The sequence below is a fragment of the Corvus hawaiiensis genome, chromosome 16 (assembly GCF_020740725.1).
Source record: "Corvus hawaiiensis isolate bCorHaw1 chromosome 16, bCorHaw1.pri.cur, whole genome shotgun sequence".
NCBI lineage: Eukaryota > Metazoa > Chordata > Aves > Passeriformes > Corvidae > Corvus > Corvus hawaiiensis.
The window spans coordinates 7,982,239-8,000,414 of NC_063228.1; the positions used below are offsets into that span (position 1 = coordinate 7,982,239).

An 18,176-nucleotide genomic window follows, 5' to 3' on the forward strand; every position below is an offset into this window, starting at 1 on the left:
GAGGTTCAAGTTGGATATTAGGGAAAATTTTATAATGGAAAAGGTTGTCAAGCTCTGGCACAGGCTGTCCAGGGCAGGGGTTCAGTCACCATCCCTGAAGTGTTCAGAAAATGTGTGGATGTGGTACGTGGGGACATGAGTTAGTGGTGAACGTGGTGGGGGTGGGTTGATGGTTGGACATGGGGATCTTAGAGGACTTTTCCAACTTTAACCTGTGCAGATTTGCTTGAAGACAGATTTTATTCTCATCTACACCCCTTCGAGCCCTCCAACCATCCCACACGTGTGTGCTGGAGAGCCTAACCTAGTTAGATTTCAGGAAAACAGGAGAGCTCTTGGGAGTTGTGTGGGCTTTGGTTAAGAGATCTCAGGGCTTTCAAACGAAGGATTCATCTCCCAGCTCTTTCTCCTCGCAGCAAACGCTGCAGAGCAGAGCCAAATTTACTCTGCACTTCACACATCTGGGTATTAACTCACTGGTGGGGTTGGGTATTACTTCCAGGAGAAAGACTGACTCATGGACTGGAGGGGGCTGAGGATCTGCTCCCATTACAGATACCAGCCTATGGCATATTTTCTCCCTGCTCTTTTCCCTGCTTTTCAGAGTTTTTGTCTTTGCTGCTTTCCTGAGGCAGCGCTGTCATCCCACATCACGGGGGATTTTTCTTCATGGTTCCTTGGTGGTGTTATGTCACATACAAACCACTCTGTGATGCTGCTGCTGCAGCCCTTGAGGTGTTTAGAGACTTTTAATCTTCTGCCGACCACAAGAGAGGCAAAATGCAGGGCGGGGTGGACGATGGTGTCTCACAGTCCATCCTCTCACCCAAGAGGCCCCACCAGAGTTGAGTTCTCCAGCTGATGAGTCACACCAGGAATGAAGGGTCATTCCTGCAGCTTGTAGGATGATGGACAACTTCATTAAGCTGGAGAGGTGAGGACCCCTCGGAGGGTTTGGTGGGTCTGGACCTCCGCTTGGTTTTGGTCTCGCGTCAGTGATTCAGTGATTCCCTCTCCGTATCTCGCTTTGAAGCAGAAATAATTCCACTGACTCACCTGGGGCTTAACTATTTTCTGTAAAAGGCTTTGAAATCCTAAAGGATCGATGCCTTGGGAGTGTGGGTGATGGTGATGTGAGCTCAGCCCAGAATCCAAGTGAAGAAACAAATTCCCTTGGCTTGGAGCAGCACTCCATGAAACTCTGCACAAGTATCACAAGTCTGTGGGGTTTTTTCCTTACCTTCGTGCTAATGGATCCATTGTTTCATGTAAAGGTTTCTCCTGCTCTTGTTGTATCCTGTGTGACATTTACAGTACTCTTTGTTCCATTAGCAAAGGAATTTGAGATAGTTTATTATCCTTTGGAGACTTCATTGCCTTCTGTTTAACTTCCACGTGACTGGACCCTGAAAAAAAAAATCTCTTAAAATAGTGCATGAGGCTAAAAATAGTGAGGAATGAGTTGTTTCATTGAGTCAAATAATTAATTTAGTGCACTTTAGCAAGATCTGCCACATTAGGAAACACCCCTTGTTGTTTCCTCTTTCTCTTCAGAGCCACCAAAGCCTGCAGCAGCTTTCTCAGGGAGTCAAGGTGTGTTTTACCTCACAGCTTGAAACTGTAATTTGTTTGTAGCAACTACAGCTCCTTTATTTCAGAGGAACAGAGAAATAGCATTTAATCACGTTCTGAATCACTGGGGAAAGGAATTGCTCCATGATCTGAGTTTGTTACACAAGGACACGCTTGAGATGCAAGAAAATGGCAAAGGTTGTTATTCCTGGGGCTTTCTGGGGTGCTGCCACCGCAGCACCCGAGGGACCAAGGCTGTTTGGGTCCCCCTCGCTGAGTGCCTCATCCCAGCTCCACATAAACACTCTTCTGATTCCCCAGGAGCTCAGCAGTGGGATGGGTGTTGGAAAACATCAGGATTTTCTGAGCCACATGTGTGGGAATATCTTTTTCTTGCCATCAAGACTTTGCTCACTCCCAGCTTGAAGTAATGCAGGAGGCAGCTGGGATGTGAATCCAGGAAAGGAGGTGAAGGGGAAGCGCTGGAATTTGGTGTCCGGGCACAAATGGAGCAGTGGGAAATCCGAGCAACGACCTGGGCAAGCAGGCAGGGTGTTCATTGTGTCACCTTTTTGGATGGCATCTGCTGTGCCAGCTCACTCAGCTGCTGAGCTTCCAACCTTGTCTGAAAGTCTCCTGCCCACAGCAGCACCGGCTTTGTTCTGGCTTGGGATGTGCCTGGCACTGCCTGGTATGGGATGGGCAGCAAAACTCATCCCTGCTCCAACCTCCAACTTCAGTTTTGTGCTTCCAGCTGATTTCACAGCAGTGAAGCCTCTTTTTGGCTGATATGTGTCCGTCTCTCCGAGGCCAACCTGCACAAGAAGGCAGAGCTGGGCAGTGCCCAGGTGAAGGACCTCAGAGCAGGAGGCTCTAAGTAACTTGGCCCAGACTTCCATTCCCATTGGCAATGTGCTGAACACTCTGTGCCTCAGTTTCCCAGCCTGAAGAACAGGATGATCCCAATTAGCAGAGTTGGATGAGTTTGCAGAGTGCAGGAGGGCAGGCTCTGTTCCTCTTCATCCCAAGTGATGTCACCTCCATCCTCTCATACTCCCACAGGGACATGCTGGAGAGCCCAAATGGTCAAAAAATGTCGTGTATAGAACAGGCATTAATGCCTAAGAGTGCAGAGGCCCCATCCCAGCGCTGGCCTCTCCAATTGCTTTGTTTTCCTGCTCGGCTGAGTCGCTAACCTTCCAATAAACACCAGAGTCATTATCATAAAAATGTAGAAAATGCTGTCATTAAACCCCACCGGTTTCGCTTTCAAGTGCCTCTTTCTGGGACATCAAATTCATTTAGCTCATTCTCCAAAGCCACAAATCCTGAGTGGCTGCAGTAATGTGTGTGGTGGGAGGTGAGAGCACAGCAGGAATTAAATCGGGTGGAGAGGGCTCTTCGGAGAGCTCGGCTGGGTTTATTGCAGGGGTGAAGATGTGATGCCTCCAGCTGCTCATCCCTCTCTCCCCTCAGCCATGGGGTCCCTTGGGATGTTTTCCAGAAACCCCAGTTCATGCTCTGGAGCTGTGGTGGTGATGGTGGGTCCAGTGCAGGAATTGGAGGCACCATCTGGAGAACCTGAGCATCCAGCAGGATGGAAGCTGCAGCAGAGCCTTCCTCTTACAAAAAGAGTGATTTGGTTCCAAAATAAAAGAAAAAGATCTTAAATCGTTTCAGCAGCAGAGCCATGTGGTAAAGCCCTATGGTTCGGTTCCCCAGAGAAGCTGTGGCTGCCCCTGGATCCCTGGGAGTGTTCAAGGCCAGGTTGGACATTGGGGCTTGGAGCAACCTGGGATAGTGGAAGGTGTCCCTGCCCATGGCAGGTGGTGGGGCTGGATGACCTTTAAGGTCACTTCCAACTCAAAGCATTCCAGGATTCTGTGATTCAGTGATGCTCCCATTCCCCTTCCCCTCAACAAATGTGGAATGACATCATTAAGGGTTCATCTGAGCACTGCAATAGTTGAGCAAAGTCTCAGCTCAGTGTCTGTGTGGTTGGTAAATGTGATGCTGGAGTCAAAATCTGAAGGTTTAAATAAAAACATAAAAATAGGGTTTCCGAAAGGGGTTGGGATCAGCTGGACCCTGCCTGGGGTTGATAAACACCTGCAGCTTATAGAAATGACCCGAGAGGCTGAAATCTCAAACTCCTGGGAGTCTGTACGAGGCTTCCATAGGAACCAGGATTTGCTCAAAAGTTTTTTATCTCCCAAAAATAAGCAGGATTTTGCTCCTCTGGGGGAGTTCCTGGCACAAGCCCCCTTGGAGCAGCATGGTGCCATGTGCCCGCTGACGTGCTACAGTATTTGCGGAGCATCAGCTTCTGCGAGGGGAAGAAGAATCCTAAAATTATCTTTACTTACTTAGAATATAAATAGAAGACAAATTGCTTATCAGCTGTTTCATTGGAAAGATATTTAAAAATACTTGGGAGAGGAAACGTGCACTCTGCTGGAGATCTGGAGCTGCACTGTATCCGAAGGGTCTCGGCACCTTGTGGACAGAACTGCTGGCTGTCAGCAGGGATCATTCCTGGGAGGAAAGAGTTCAGTACATGGAGAGTTTATCAGGGAGACGAGTTATCCAAGTCACACCAAAAACACACATAAAAGACACTTCAGGCAGATCCCTGAGAATGAGAAAATCTTCCGTTCCTGTCTGGGAGGGTTGAGCCCACATTGGAGTGTGGCTGCAGTGGAACAAGAGCTGCTAAACCTGCCTTTGCTTGGGCACGGGGCAGGCACAGAACAAGCCAGGAGGAGCAGGTGCTTCCAAATCGATCCATGTCTGGTGGGGAGGAGGGAATGTAATGGCTTTTGCTGGAGGGAGTAGAGCTGGCAGTGCGTGTCCAGTGTCGGGTGACCTGGAGGATGCGCTGGGATGCTCCATGAGCTGTACCGGTGCCATTCATTAATGGCTCTATTAAACATGAAAGTGCTGAAGCCCTTTTAGTGTCCAGAGCACTCAAGGGGTGACAAAAGTAGCCCATCCAGCAGGGGTTGGCTCGGAGTGAGACGGGAGCCAGACGCATCCTTACTGTAAACCTGGGCGCTTCCAAGAACTCGAGCCATGGATGAGTTGGACTCTGCTCTGGTTCATTACAGGAACGAGTTGTGCTCTGCACAGATGTAACTTCCAGCATCCCCTCACAAAATGCTGGATCCCCATCTTGCCAACTGGGATTTGTGCTCACTCCCAGCCTTCTCAGAATAGGAAGAGGCTCCACCCTGACATTGCTGCTTTGGACTTCTCCTCCCACCATGCCCAGCTCTGCAGGCTCTGATCCCTGCTGGGCCAAGGGGCTGGTTCCTACAGGAGGAATATGTTGCTTGGCTGAGATCCCACACTCTGAGGGGTCCCCAGCACGGCTCTGTCCCCAGTGTGAGCCTGGAAACACATCCCCCAGAGCAGAGGGTCAGAGAACACCAACAACTGCAGGCTGGGCTGATGGAGAAAGTTTCCACTGGGAACTTGTGCTTGTTGGGTGGGAGAAGATGGGCCTGGATGGTAAAGGATTGGGGGATCCCAATGATGGGAAGCAGCCTGGCTGGATTCCCTTGGAGCATGTTAATATCAACAAGGAGAAATACCAACCTCTGCCCCATCCCTGGCAGTGTCCAAGGCCAGGTTGGACTGGGCTTGGAGCACCCTGGGATAGTGGAAGGTGTCTCTGCCCATGGCAGGGGATGGGACTGGATGGGCTTTAAGGTCCTTTCCAACCCAAACCATTCCAGGATTCTAAGATGCTGAGATTAAAATTAATTAAGTTATTGTGTGGCCTGAAAAAACCCCCAGAAATTATTTAGTCCTAGTTCAGCGTATAAAGCCAAGAACTTCCCTAATAAACAGGAGGAACTGGAATTGCTCTCTGATGAGCATAAACTTGACCTGCTTGGTTTCATTAAGGAATCTGGGGCGGGGGGAAGTCACCTGACTGGACTGGCAAAATTGATGTGGTATCATATTTAAGAAGTGTGTGGCAGAAGAGGAGGGGAAGCAGCCTGACAAATCCACTGCAAATGGTCTTGAGCACTTCACCAGAGGGAACATGGAGGATGCTCAAGAATGCTTGGGATGCTCCAGGCTGCGAGGGAATGCTCAGAGGATGCTTGAGGCCATGGGGACGATGCTGAAGGCTTCAAGGAGGATGCCCACGGACGGTCGGGTTGCTCTGTGTTTCGGGGGATGCTCAAGGATGCTCAGAGGATGCCTGGGGCCATGGGGAGGATGCTAAAGGCAACAAGGGGGATGCTCACGGATGCGCGGGATGCCGCGGGTTGCAGGGAAAAGCTCAGAGATGCTCAGAGGATGGTGGGGGCCATGGGGAGGATGCCGGCATCCCAGGGGGGGGGGCTGCCGGGGGAGGGCGGCCGGGGGCTGCAGGGCGGAGCCGCGGGGCCCCTCCCGACGGCGCTATAAACCGGCGGGGCGCGGGCTCGGGGCAGCCGTCACTGGGGCGCCCGGGGCCGGGCACAGCCCTGCCCGCACCCTGCCCTGCGCCATGGCGAGGGGACAGCTGTCGGGGGGCGCCTGGGGGGCCCTGGTGCTGCTGGGGCTGATGCTGCCGGCCGCTCCGGCGGGCGCCTGGTACAAGCACGTCGCCAGCCCCCGGTACCACACGGTGGGACGCGCCTCGGGGCTGCTGATGGGGGTCCGCCGCTCCCCCTACCTCTGGCGGCGGGAGCTGCCGGCCGAGCCCCCCCGGCACCCCGGGACCCCCGCCGGGGACAGCCCTCCGCCCCCGGGCCGCCCCGCCGGGGAGAGCCCCCCAGCCGCCGGCCCGGCCCCGCCGCCGCCCGGCCCCGGCCGCCTCCTGCAGCGCCTGCTCCGGCGGCGCTGGGGCTGGGGCGGCCCCCGCCCGGCCCCCGCCCGACCCCCGCCCGGCCCCCGCCAGCCTCAGGTAACGCGCGGCCCGACGGGACGGGAGCGGGAGCGGGGGCCCGGGGGGATCCGGGGGGCACGGTCGGTCCGCCGATGCTCCGGGATGCTCGAGGGGTGCGATCCATGCACGGGATGTGGAGTCCTGAGGTCACTCTACGGCGCCCGGGGTGCTGGGGGGTCACCAGGTCATGGGGAATGTGGAGCCTTGCAGGGGTTTCATCAGGAAATTGGGGTGCACGGAACCTTGGAGGGGCATCACCAAGTAAGTGCGTGTTTGGAGGGGCTGCATTTTGCCTTTAGGGCAGAAAAAGATCTGGATGAAGTGTCCAAGGTCAGGTTGGACGGGGCTTGGAGCAACCTGGTGTAGTGGAAGTTGTCCCTGCTCATGGCAGGGGGTGGAACTGGAGGGTCTTTAAGGTCCCTTCCAACCCAAACCATTCCAGGATTGTAGGATTTCTGTGTCCCCCGTTTGGTGCATCACAAACCTGCACCCTGTGGGACCAAGCTCCCTGTGCCAGAGTGGTGTCCATGGGGTATCCATGGGGCTCGCAGCCCAGTGACGCTGGGATGCTCCCAGCATGGCCCCCCCTCAGGACCCTTCTCCTGCCCCTCGGTGCTCAGCCAGGCTGTGTAGGACTGGCTCCAGGCTTTACATTTCTTTCCTCTTATGTAAAGCTGGAGCCAACATCCAGCTGAAATCCACTGAGGCTTTTAGCTGTTGGATCAGCCCCTGAAACATGCAGTTATATTCCTCCCCCACTTCATTTTTTTGGAGGAAATCTGGGATTAGAATCATTTTGGGAAAGCCCAGACAGGTCAGCCCAGCCCTGGATACGTCTGTGCTATCCCGGGTACCGCAGGCTCTGACCTGGGTACACTCGTGCATCTCCCTGGTGTCCCAGCCAAATTCCCACTGGGAGCCCTGTGGGCAGCTCCAAACATGGTATTTGTGTCTGTGTGGGGTTTATCTGCGTGCACAGTGCCAGGAAGGGAATCTGCAGGTCAGATCTGAGCCTGTGGAGGAGAAGATTTAATGAAAATTGTGAATGGAGCCGTGGTTTAAACACTGCACTGAGGTGAAATGAGGTCCCACGTGGGGAGGGAGGTGGTGCTGGAGCTGGATGCTCCAAAATAATCCATCCTCGCTTCTCTTCCAGCTCTTCCCGCTTGAAGACCTGGCTCTGACCCGCTGACGGACGTGGTGGAGATGCTTCCTGTGCCAGAAGAGCACTGACTGCCCCGGGTGGGAACTGCTCACCTGGCTGGCAGGGAAGGGTCTCCTCGGCAGATCTCCGGGTACTCTGACCTCTCTGAAACCACACAGACAATGGCATCCCAAAAAATCTGATTTCTCGTGGCCGCTGCCCAGCCGCAGTGGTAAATTCATCTTGTTTCCAGGTCAGCCTTGCGCTATGAACTCGGGGAGAAAGAAACAGGGGAGATATTTATTTTTGTTTATTTTTTTTACATTTCTGTACTGGCTTGTTTGCAATCTGATCTAAACATGTACTGTTCGCTTCCTCGGAACCTGCCCTCATTAAAATGAGATGTGATCAAAGGAAACTTTGGCTTCCTGGTGCTGTTGTGGGGTCTTGGTGGGGTTTTTTTAAGAGCAAAACCTGGTCTGGCTCTGTACAGGGCAGACATGTCAGCAGTTGGGTCACTCCCAAATTTTTCTGACATGATTTAACTCTTTGACACAATTTTTTCTGCAGTTTTACAGTAAATCTTTTTTACTGCCTGTTGGGGAGTAACTGCCAGGCCAAGTGCCAATTCAGATGACAAAATTTCGGGATATTTCCTCAACTGGGCTGTACAAAAGCTTGGTGAGCCCTCACAGCTCTTCTTGTGTTTTTCCTGCTCAGGGTTTAATTTCTATATATTCCCACTGATGGAAATAAATGTCAATCCCCATTAAACAGGGAGAAGCCTCAGGGCTGGGCAGGAGCACATGGGAAAGGGGCATTGGAGCGGGTGGGGTCTGGGATTTAGAGAAAACTGAGGTTTGGGGGGCTGAGTCTGGCACTGCTGAGCTTTAACCCACCCGCGGATTTTGCAGGAAATCTGACAAAAAGAAAGATTTCCACCCCTTTTAGATGAACCCCCTGCTCCTGCCAAGGTTTGTGCTGCCTCTGGCTGGGATCTAGAAGGAAAAAACCCCTCATGGGGCTTGTCAGGGGAGCAGGGCCAGGCCGAGCCCTTCCTGCCACACTCCCCTCTCCCCGGGGGCTGCTGTCACCCCTCACTGGCTCTCAGGGAGGATTTCAGGGGCTGTAACACATGAAGGATCATTCTCTCTCAGTTGTTTCCCTACCAGTTTCTCCTCCATGTCCCCTCTCCTTCCCCCCTCCCACAATTTTCCAATTCCTGCCCTTCGGTGGCGTGGTGCTTAGATGGGCCTGATGAGACACAATTGCTGCACTTGAATCCATCCCTGTCAGGAGCCATCAGTCCCTGGAGTGGCCGTGAGGCCAATTGCCCTTCTCCAGGAAAAGAAGGGATAAAATGAGGTAGAACATGTAAAGCTCAGCTTTGAACAGGAGGGTGCCCAGGGCGATGAAGGATGATGGGGTAAGTGACCCGTGTCTGTCTGGAGCGAACACTTGAACGTGGCGGTTGCTGGAGTGAACCCAGCGAGACACTCAGTGAACCACAAACCCTTCACTCCTCACCTTGGAAAATCATCTTTCCTGTAGAGCAGGAGCTGATTCCCCACTGGGGCTGTAAAATTATTTCCTCTGTGCTCCTGTTTCTCTGGAGACATCTGGGCCTTCCCCGGGGGTCAATGAGCCCAATAAATGGAAGGAAGCTTAAAAAGGCATTTAGTTACCTTCCCACCTCAGGGCAGGATCCAGCCATCCCTAATGGATGTTAATCTGATCCCTTCTGAAGGCTGATCCTGAGGGAGATGCCACATTCCCCATGGTCTTCCCCATCACATCCCCTCACTCTGAGGGGCTGGCATGCCTGGACCGTGGGGATCACACGACTTGGGCCACAGGGACTCCCTGTCCAGGCCCCCATGGAAGTTCCAAAATGAAATGCAGCCACAAGGATGCTCAGGGGGAATGCCAGCATCTGGGATTTGCAGCTGGGAGCAAAGTGGGGTGACAAAAGCATTAGAAAGGAGCATGGACAGGCCCAGGAGCTGCAGTAGCACACTGGCTCCTGGCCCCATTCAGGGTCCTGGTGCTTCCTGATCCCCCGGAGCAGCTTTGCAGGGAAAAGTGCAGCCAGGTACCTCTTTGGGATAAGTGGGGGGCTCAGAAACCCCCAGGCGACAGTGGGACAAATCATCCCTTCCATCCTACCGTGTCCCGGAGGCTGTGGCGGGGCGGACACGGGGCGCCAGCAGTGCAGTGGCAGCCGGGTGGCTTTCCCATGCCCTCTTGTGGTGACACCGATCGCCGCGGAGGTGGGGATGAGCCCTGCCACCATGTCCCATCCCGGCGCTCTTGCAGGGCGGGGAATTGCCCCCGTGGGTGCCTCGCTGCCTGCGTGGCCCCTTCCTGGAAGGTCCTGGAAGGGATGGAAGCTCCGGCTCTCTCCTATCCCACTGCTCCGTGTATGGATTTGGGCAGCCCAGGGATGAGGCTGCTCGGGGTGCCCAGGCAGCACATCTGGGGTCTGGACCTGGATGTGGCCCAGGCCCATCCCCAAGATGCTGCTTTGGCATCCTGCAGTTCCAGAAGGGGCTGGCCATGCCGCGAGGTTTCCTGGCCGGTGCCGCCGTCGCCCAGCCCGCGGTGCCAGCGGATGCGTTTTGTTCCAGGCCAAGAGGCCGGTGAATCCCAGGGACCGTGGCAGGCAGGAAGACGTCCCACCCCAACCCGAGGCAGCTCCCTTTCCTTCCCGGTTCCCTGGCCTCTCCCAGGGGAGCAGCAGCAGCCGGTGGGGGGCTTTGGGAAGGGCAGAGGCTGGGACAGGAACCGGCCGGCCCGAGGGAGCTGCTGTGAGCTCACACCGGGCTGGCCCGGGCACACACAATGGCCCCTGCGGGTACCAGGAGGAAGAAAACTCCCCAAGGAATTTCCTCCATCGTCGGCTCTGCTCAGAAGCTGTTCCTCAGGGATGCAGGCCAGGAGTGAGCACATCTCTGGCTGTGGATGGAAATCCCTTGCACAGAGCTGGCTATCCTGAAAGGTCCCTGCAATGGCCCCAAATGTCCCTGTGGGGAGCCCTGGGCTGCAGGACCTGGTGCTGAGCTGGGCTCTGCCAGAGACCCCATCCCTTCCATCCCCTCCTGTCCACACCTTCCCACTGACACCAGCCAGAGAACTGATGGAGGCTGGAGATATAAGGTGTAGGAGCTGCAGGGATCAGGAGGTGATGGAACCTCTGTTTCCAAGGTGTCCAGAGCACTGACAAAGTGACTGTGGCTTTGAGGCCCCGACATAGATGTCCCCAGCCAAGCTTTGGCAGTCCAGGGCTGCTCCTGGGCAGCCCAAGGGGAAATGCTGGATCAGGACCCTCCTGCAGGCCCCTCAGGTGTCCCCAGGCCCTGCCAGCCCAGAGGTGCCACTCCACGTTGGCTGTACACAGGGCTGTATTTGGGGAGCACCCGCTTTCCTTTGGGGCAGCTCAGTTGCCACGGGCACGTGCCACCAGGAACAGAAGTGACCTGTGCCACCACGAATGGAGGTGACCTGTGCCACCAGGAACACATGGTACTTGTGGGGATGGATGCTTCCAGGACTAGTTGCCCCTGGAGATGGATGCTGCCGAGGATGAGTGCTCGCAGGGACAGAGGGCCCCAGGGCCAGTGCTGCTCTTACATCCATGTCCTTGCTGTGGAAGACACAGTGTGCCAGTGTGGCACCATCAGCAGCACCAGCTCAGGGAATGAGCTGTGCCAGCACCAGCCTCCTCAGGATAAAGTCCCTCTGGAGTTGCATTATCCATGGGGTTTACCTCTAGACACCAGACACATCCCAGCTCTTCCAGGGAAAAGTGTTGTTCTGCCTGGCAGAGGCAGTGGGTGTCTGTCCCACGGGGACGCTGTGGGTGCGGAGCAGGGTGGCTTGTGCTGGGGTGTGGGAGCAGCATCTCTGGAATTCCCACGTGGAATGCTCAGGTGTGGCCAGCCTGGCTGGGAGCGTGGCCAGCTCCACGCCTGCACAGCACCCGGCACTACCGGCCCCTCCGGCTCAGCTCCCACAGGTCTGCCACCTCCTGCAGACAATAAAGGATCTGCCAGGTTGTGCAAGACGGATCTCCCGGCTCTCAGCAGTGTAGCTGAACTTTCTGGACTTTCACAACCCACAAAACCTGCAATTAATCCTCCTAATGATCAGTTCTCCTTCTATCCCCATCAATCTAACCTGGGAAATGTTTACAGCTCAAGAGTGCCACACACAGAGACCCAGGGAAAATGAGATGGTGTTTTTTATGAGCTCTCCTCTCACTCCTGGTTCCTCCGGCAGCACAAATAAATCATCCCCTTCAAAATCATCCCCTGGGAGTAGCCAGGCCCAGCAGCCCCACGCTGAGTGATGGTGAAACAAGGGAGGAATGAGCAAGGAGCATGCGAGCCAGTGGGAAATCCCAAGACTTCATTAATTCCCATTTAGGGCTAATCACTGCAGTGGCAAGGGCTCTGCAGCTCCCAGCAGGGATCATCCAACATGAGGAGCATCCCTGAGGTCGGGCAGAGCTCCCTCCACACTCAGCAGTAGGTGCTGGAGGTGGCCAAACTCCCCTGGGAAGTGGAGCCCGGTGAGCTCCGGCTCCAGGGTGGAAAGCTGGGTGTGGAGTGGGATGTGGATAAACACCAGCACTGACGGGGAGGAGGAGGCTGAGTGGGAGGAAGAGCAGCTCCCTGCCAGCTGCTCCCACGGCTGGGAAGGAACTGAGGTCTCAGGAAAACTGGGAGCGGTGCCTGGCAGTGCCCGGCCCATTCCTCACCCAGAAAAGCTCCCAGCCCCCAGCTTAAGGGAGCGACCCACATCCTGGGAGAGGGATGGGCTGAGGGGGGACACAGAGAAGCCACCAGATCTGCCCAAAGCCACTCATGGAGCCATGAGTGAGGCACAGGGCTCTTGGCATCTTAGCAATGTGTGTGCTCTGGCAGAAGAGACCCAAAGGCATGTGGAAAACCTCCCATCCCTCTGGAAGCTCTGGCACGGCCCAGTGACTCCATCATCAACCATCTTCCTCCTCAAAGAGCTCCTCACCCTTCCACTGCCTCAGGAACAAGCCAGACTGAGCAGACTCAGGGAATCAGCTGAGGATTTCACAATTTCTGAATGAAGATGGATTATTTGTGGGCTCCCAAAATCCCCACTTGGACCTGCCAGGGAGCCTGAAGCGTGACTCTAATTTCCATAACTGGGAAAGTCTTCCCAGCACCTGCATTTTGGATTAGTGTTGCAACAGGACCAGGCCTAAAGCAAACAGGGCAGGACACAGGTGGAATTCTCTGTCGCTGCTCAACCAAGTGCAAGGAGGGAACTGGAAGCAGATGTTGACCAAAAAGAGCTCAATCCCTTCCAAGTCAGTGAGCTCCCAGGTCCCCAGACTGCCTCTGCTTCCAGTCTGGACTTAAATATCTGCCCAAATCAAAATGCACCGAAATTTAAATGGAAAAATTCTGCCTGAGCAGGATCTGCAGGATTTACCCAAGGCTCTGTCATTCCAGGGTGCAGGAACCTCTCTGAGCACTCTCTTTTTTTTTTTCAATGAGATTTGGGAGGATGGGAAAAGGCAGGATGGGAAGAACCAAAGGAATTTTTGTACCTTGTGAGGATGCACCTTTGCACGATGTATTTTGATGCTCCTTCCAGCTCCTTCTCCATCAGCTGCAGTGAAAAAATGCAGCATTTCCCTGTGATCCACGGCCATGCCAAAGGATGCACCAAGCTGTGTGTCCCAGGACAGGCAGCACAGCCCAGAGCTTTGTGCCAGAGGCACAACCACAGCCCCTAAAGTAGAAGGATCACAAAATAAATGTTCCATTTTAGGCTCACAAGGTGCTTAGGCAAGCACTCCAGTGCTGAGTCAGGGCTCTACCAAGTCCCCTATGTTCTCTACAATAAATAGATAGGGTTTTGGGGGAAAAAATGTCTTTTGGAGACACTGAGGTCGAAAAAATCAATAAATCCAGGGCACACTTGAGAAAATTCTTGTGCTTAAAAGAGAGCATTTAAAAAAAAAATTCAAACAAGTGTTTCCCTCCTTTTTGAAATATTTTCTTTCTTCTTTTTTTTTTTTTTTTAATTTGCCTGCTCCCAATGCTTTTAAAAAAACATTCAAAAGGGTTAAAATATTCACTCCGACCACCCGAAAGATTTTCTCCCTCTGTGTTTTTATTGCGCTGAATCAAAAGAAAAACTTTTTGGTTCAAATAAACTTGAAACAATTCCTTCTCCTCCCCCCTTCCCTCCAGTTTTTTGGTTTAGCCAGTGAGTGGAAAAATCAATTATTCGCACTCCTCTAGCCCGATAAAAAGCTTCAGGACTCCACAAAGAGGTTCAAGGGAGCACTTGTGTTGTACAGCAAATAAAACGGCCTCCGAGTTTCTCAGCTCTCCTCTTGTGTCACCCAGGATTTTGTGCTGATGTTGGCGCTGCTGGAGTGACACAGGGAGTGGAGGAGCCTTGGTGGGACCAAAGCATCGTCACTGGAGGAACTAAAACATCCTCCCTTGGTGGGACATCACATCCTCCTGGTGGGGCATCACATCCTCCCGGTGGGACCAAAGCATCCTCCTTTGGTGGGACATCACATCCTCCCTGGTGGGACCTCGTGGCTGCCAAGTGTGTCTGGAGCCAGGGGCTGAGCCTATTCCCATCCCACGGTGACAAACACCCCAAGGGACAGCACCCAGTGCTCCCCACCCAGCCCCTTGTCTGCAGCTCCCAAAGAACATTCCACTGTCTGCAGGGAATGAGGTGGGAAGAACTGACAGAGATAAATAACGCCGTGATTTTTCAGGATACGGTCTCCAAGCATCTTTTTGGTTCAAGGGTTTTTAAGGGTGACTTTATGTATAACTGCAGTGGAAATAGGTTTTTTAAAGCAAACTACACATTAAAAGTAAATCAATATTAATTTCTGGAGCCTTTTATTTCCAGCCTCCAACTGGCTGCTGTGTTTGCTTCAGCACTGTAAAATCTGGTAGGAAAGCTGTTGAGGAAGGAGAAACTGCAGAGAAAGGCCTGAGAACCTGTGTCAAAGAAATGTGACACTCAGTGCCATCACTGTGACAGCTGGTCTGGGTCACACCCACCTTATAAAAGATTTCAAGGAAATGAAGACGAGGAATGCAAAAGGGTGAAGACGGGGATCTCTGTGTTTCATTAAACAAACTCAGTCCAGGTGAAACCCGGATGGCCTCTCCAAAGGTCAGCTGGGATGGAGTGGGAGCCTTTCCTCACCAGGATTCATCGAACCCTGGAATGGTTTGGGTTGGAAGGACCTTAAAGTCCATCCAGTCCCACCCCCTGCCATGGGCAGGAACACCTTCCACTATCCCAGGCTGCTCCAAGCCCCGTCCAACCTGGCCTTGGACACTCCCAGGGATCCAGGGGCAGCCACAGCTTCTCCGGGCACCCTGCGCCACAGGGTTCCAACCAGATAGCTGCTGCTGGGAGGGTTTTGGCCCCGGGGCTCCATCGGCTGCTGCTGCCGGTGCCGGTGCAGGTTCCGATGCCGGTCTCGCCCCGCCCGCCCCGTCCCTCGCTGCGGCTCCGCCCCGTCCCCTCCCGTCCCGCCGCCGTCCCCGCCCGCCGCGCTCCCGGTGCCGCGGGGCAGCCGCAGCATGGCCGAGCTGCGCATCGCCCCGGCCCCTCGCCCTGCTCCTGCCCCGCTCCCACCGCCGGCCGCAGCCCCAGCCCCAGCCCCAGCCCCGGCCTCGGCCTCGGCGCCGGCCCCGGTCCCGACCCGCCCCTCGGCGCCCGCCCCGGGCCGCCCATAAAAGCGGCCCCGCGCCCGCCCAGCCTCCGCCGCCGCCGCCGCTCCGCCGCCGGCCATGGCTAAGGACCAGTTGAAGCCGCGGCTGTGCCGAATGCTCAAGGGGGAGAGCGGCTACGGCTTCCACCTGCACGGCGAGAAGGGCAAGAGCGGCCAGTTCATCCGCAAAGTGGAGCCCGGCTCGCCCGCCGAGGCGGCGGGGCTGCGCGCCGGGGACCGCGTCGTCGAGGTGAACGGGCTCAACGTGGAGCAGGAGACGCATCACCAGGTGCGGGCACGGACCGGGGGGCAGCGGGGACGGGCATCGCGGCACCCCGGGCTGGGCACCCCGGCGGCGGGGCTGTGCCCGGCTCCAGCTCCCTGCGGCGGGCGAAAGGGGGGGGGGGTTCACCCAAAATATCTTTGCTAGAGCATCCCCGGCCTGGGCAGTGCTGGTGGGTGCAGCGGCGGGGTGGATGCCCCCCCAGATGCCAGGCTGGGGCTGCAGGGGGGCTTTGCGTGCCCCGGGACCCGCAGCTGTGTGCGGGCGGGTGCGGGGTCGCGCTGCTGGGCACAGGATGTTGTAATCGTGTCAAGGTGGGAAAGCCGAAGGTGTGTGGGGTTGGGCAGGGCTCTGCCGCGTTATGTAATCTGTGGTGGAAAGGAATGGGGAGACCCGGGCTTTATTTCCGGCTCTGCTGTGGGTTTTCTTGGCTGCTTTGGGCGAGCTGCGCCTGCTTGTGCAGCCCAGAGTGTAGGAAGATGCCTTAAAATCTCCAGATAAAGCTGTGCAGATGTTCAGCAGTTGGGCTGGCCAGAGAGCGATAGGAGGGGAGTCGTGGCTCTTCCTGACCACGCGGTGACCGGGGAGGTCCAAGGGAGCTGTTTCTCAGCTCTCCGACAGAAGCTGTTTCAGGCTGTGGCATTTTCTGCTTGTAAAACTGGAACTTGCATTTGTCAAACAATTTAGTCTAAAAAAACCAAGAAATGCAGAAAAAAACAAGCAATGAGAAAAAAAAGAAGCGGTGAGGTTCAAGCTGCTCCAGTCCTGCTGGACACTTGGAGCCTGGCAGGGGCACAATTTGCCTCGTGGCTCGTGGGGCTCTGCAGGATTTAGTGTTTTAGTAACTTAAAACATCTGGTCAGCCCTACTGCCAGCTCTGCATGGGGGCAGAGCTGGGATGTGCCTCAACCCCGCAGAGTTTTGGGGGGGCTGTGGGTTCCCAGACCTCACCCCCAGGTGTGGATGTTGCTGTGCTGAAGGTGAGGCTGAGCTGTCCAGGTGGCTCCAATAAAGTCCCGTGAACTCCTCTCCATGAGCCTGGTGGGGTTTCGTGGGTAATCGAGCTTGTTTTGATGATCTGAGCCAGCTATGTGAAAGTTGATGTTTGTCCTGAATGTGATTTCAAACCCCTTGAAGGAGGATCCCCATCTTTGATCTGGCTGGGCAGGAAGGAGAGCTGTGTTCCTGTGGTGCCTTGGAAGCCACCAGAGCTCCCTGCTGGCGCTGGGCTGCTGGGGACGGGCGATAGCGGAGCCAGCTGTGTCTTTGAAACGTGCTGGGGCGTCCCAGTAGGTCAAGTGAAATGGGAGGGGGAAATTTCTCTTTTTTCCATTTTTTTGCTGCTGGCGGTAGGATGGAGCCCTGGCACTCGCTCCCTGCTGCAGAGCAGTGATTGGAACAGGGCGTCCCATCCAGGGTGTCAAGGCACTCAGTGCCTTGCTGCAGCTGCCATGGCACTGGGATCTACAAGTGTGCAAGTGGTGGGAGCAGGAGCAGCCCTGCTGCTCTGGGATCACCCTTTTTCCTGCCTCGATACCACAAGAACCTCTTCTTTCCCCCAAAAACTACCTGGCACTGATGGGCCGTGGGAAGGGCAATGCCCTGGCAGGTCACACGATGGCTTTGAGCTGCCACCTCACCGTGGCCCTTCCTCGTGCTGCTCCTTCCCCAACCTTGACTAAGTAGCACTTCTCCATGTGCATAGGGCCGGAGCCCGCAGGACACAAGGCCTTGCTGTTTGGGTGTAACTGTGTTTCCAGCTGAAGCTGGCAGCATTTTTGTCTTTGTTCTCTGTTTTTTTCCTGGCCTTGCCCAAGGAGCGAAGGCAGAGCGTGTTCTCTGGACGTTTCATGTCTCGGATGCAAAGTTGTATCCTGGCTCCTGGGTTCCTCCAAACGGGGCAGAGCCACAGCTCCTGCCCTCCCGCTGTGCCCAGAGCAGGGAAAGCCTCCTGGTCCCTGCAGAGCCTGGCAGCATGGAGCAGGGCATGGGCACCTCTGCAGGAGCTGCTCCTGGTGGCACCGTGAGTCCCTTGCTGGGTGGCTGTTGTTTGGCAAGGGTGGAAGGGCCCCGGCCGGCTCTGCTGGGCTGGCGCTGCTGTTGCCAGGGGTGAAAGTCTGCTTGGGTGGAGCTGCGGAAATCATGGGGCTGGGTCGGGTGCTGAGAAGATCCCAGATGTGCTGGGGAGGCTGCATTGTCTCCAGAAGCCAGAAGGACTCGAGGCCGGGAGCATGGCTCGGAAACGGGTACGGTGCTGGGCAGGACCTTGCCGGGGGCTACTGCTTTGCCTCCCATCTCTCTGCTCTGTCCCCAGCAAGACCTGCTGCCTTGGGGGGCTCCTCACATCCCCTTCTGCTCATCCCCCTCGTGGGGAGGGGGTAGGGGGCTGCTCTGTGCTGCTCTCCATCCCTGCCTGGCTCAGCCCCTGGCGCTTGTGGGACCTTTGCTCCATTGCTGCTCTTGCTGTGGCTGTTGAGGGGTTTGTCAATGGGATGAGCCCAGCACTGCTCCACAGCAGGTTCAGACCCTTCTGTAGACCCTCTGAGTT

General features: G+C 55.4%; 2 protein-coding genes across 3 annotated transcripts in view; both read left to right on the forward strand.

The window, feature by feature from the left end:
* The first annotated feature begins 5,965 nt into the window (after window positions 1-5,965).
* On the forward strand, window positions 5,966-8,019 carry NPW (neuropeptide W). Its single transcript, XM_048320548.1, has 2 exons — window positions 5,966-6,475; window positions 7,614-8,019. The coding sequence occupies exons 1-2, from the start codon at window positions 6,077-6,079 to the stop codon at window positions 7,647-7,649; spliced, it is 435 nt and encodes a 144-aa protein (XP_048176505.1). The 5' UTR covers window positions 5,966-6,076; the 3' UTR covers window positions 7,650-8,019.
* Window positions 8,020-15,368: 7,349 nt separating this feature from the next.
* Window positions 15,369-18,176, forward strand: part of SLC9A3R2 (SLC9A3 regulator 2) — a 33,023-nt gene continuing 30,215 nt past the window's right edge. The window contains exon 1 of one of the 2 annotated variants that reach the window (XM_048320855.1): window positions 15,369-15,634. In XM_048320855.1, the coding sequence (XP_048176812.1) occupies window positions 15,425-15,634 (210 nt within the window). In that variant the 5' untranslated portion in view covers window positions 15,369-15,424. Of the gene's footprint in view, window positions 15,635-17,798; window positions 17,875-18,176 lie in introns of those variants that run through there. The other variant, XM_048320856.1, reaches the window with a different exon arrangement.

Bases quoted from the DNA above. Each gene is read 5' to 3' on its own strand.
- NPW (XM_048320548.1), top strand. From the start codon at position 6,077: ATGGCGAGGGGACAGCTGTCGGGGGGCGCCTGGGGGGCCCTGGTGCTG. The intron at 6,476-7,613 runs GTAACGCGCGGC...CTTCTCTTCCAG, and splicing joins CCGGCCCCCGCCAGCCTCAG to CTCTTCCCGCTTGAAGACCT.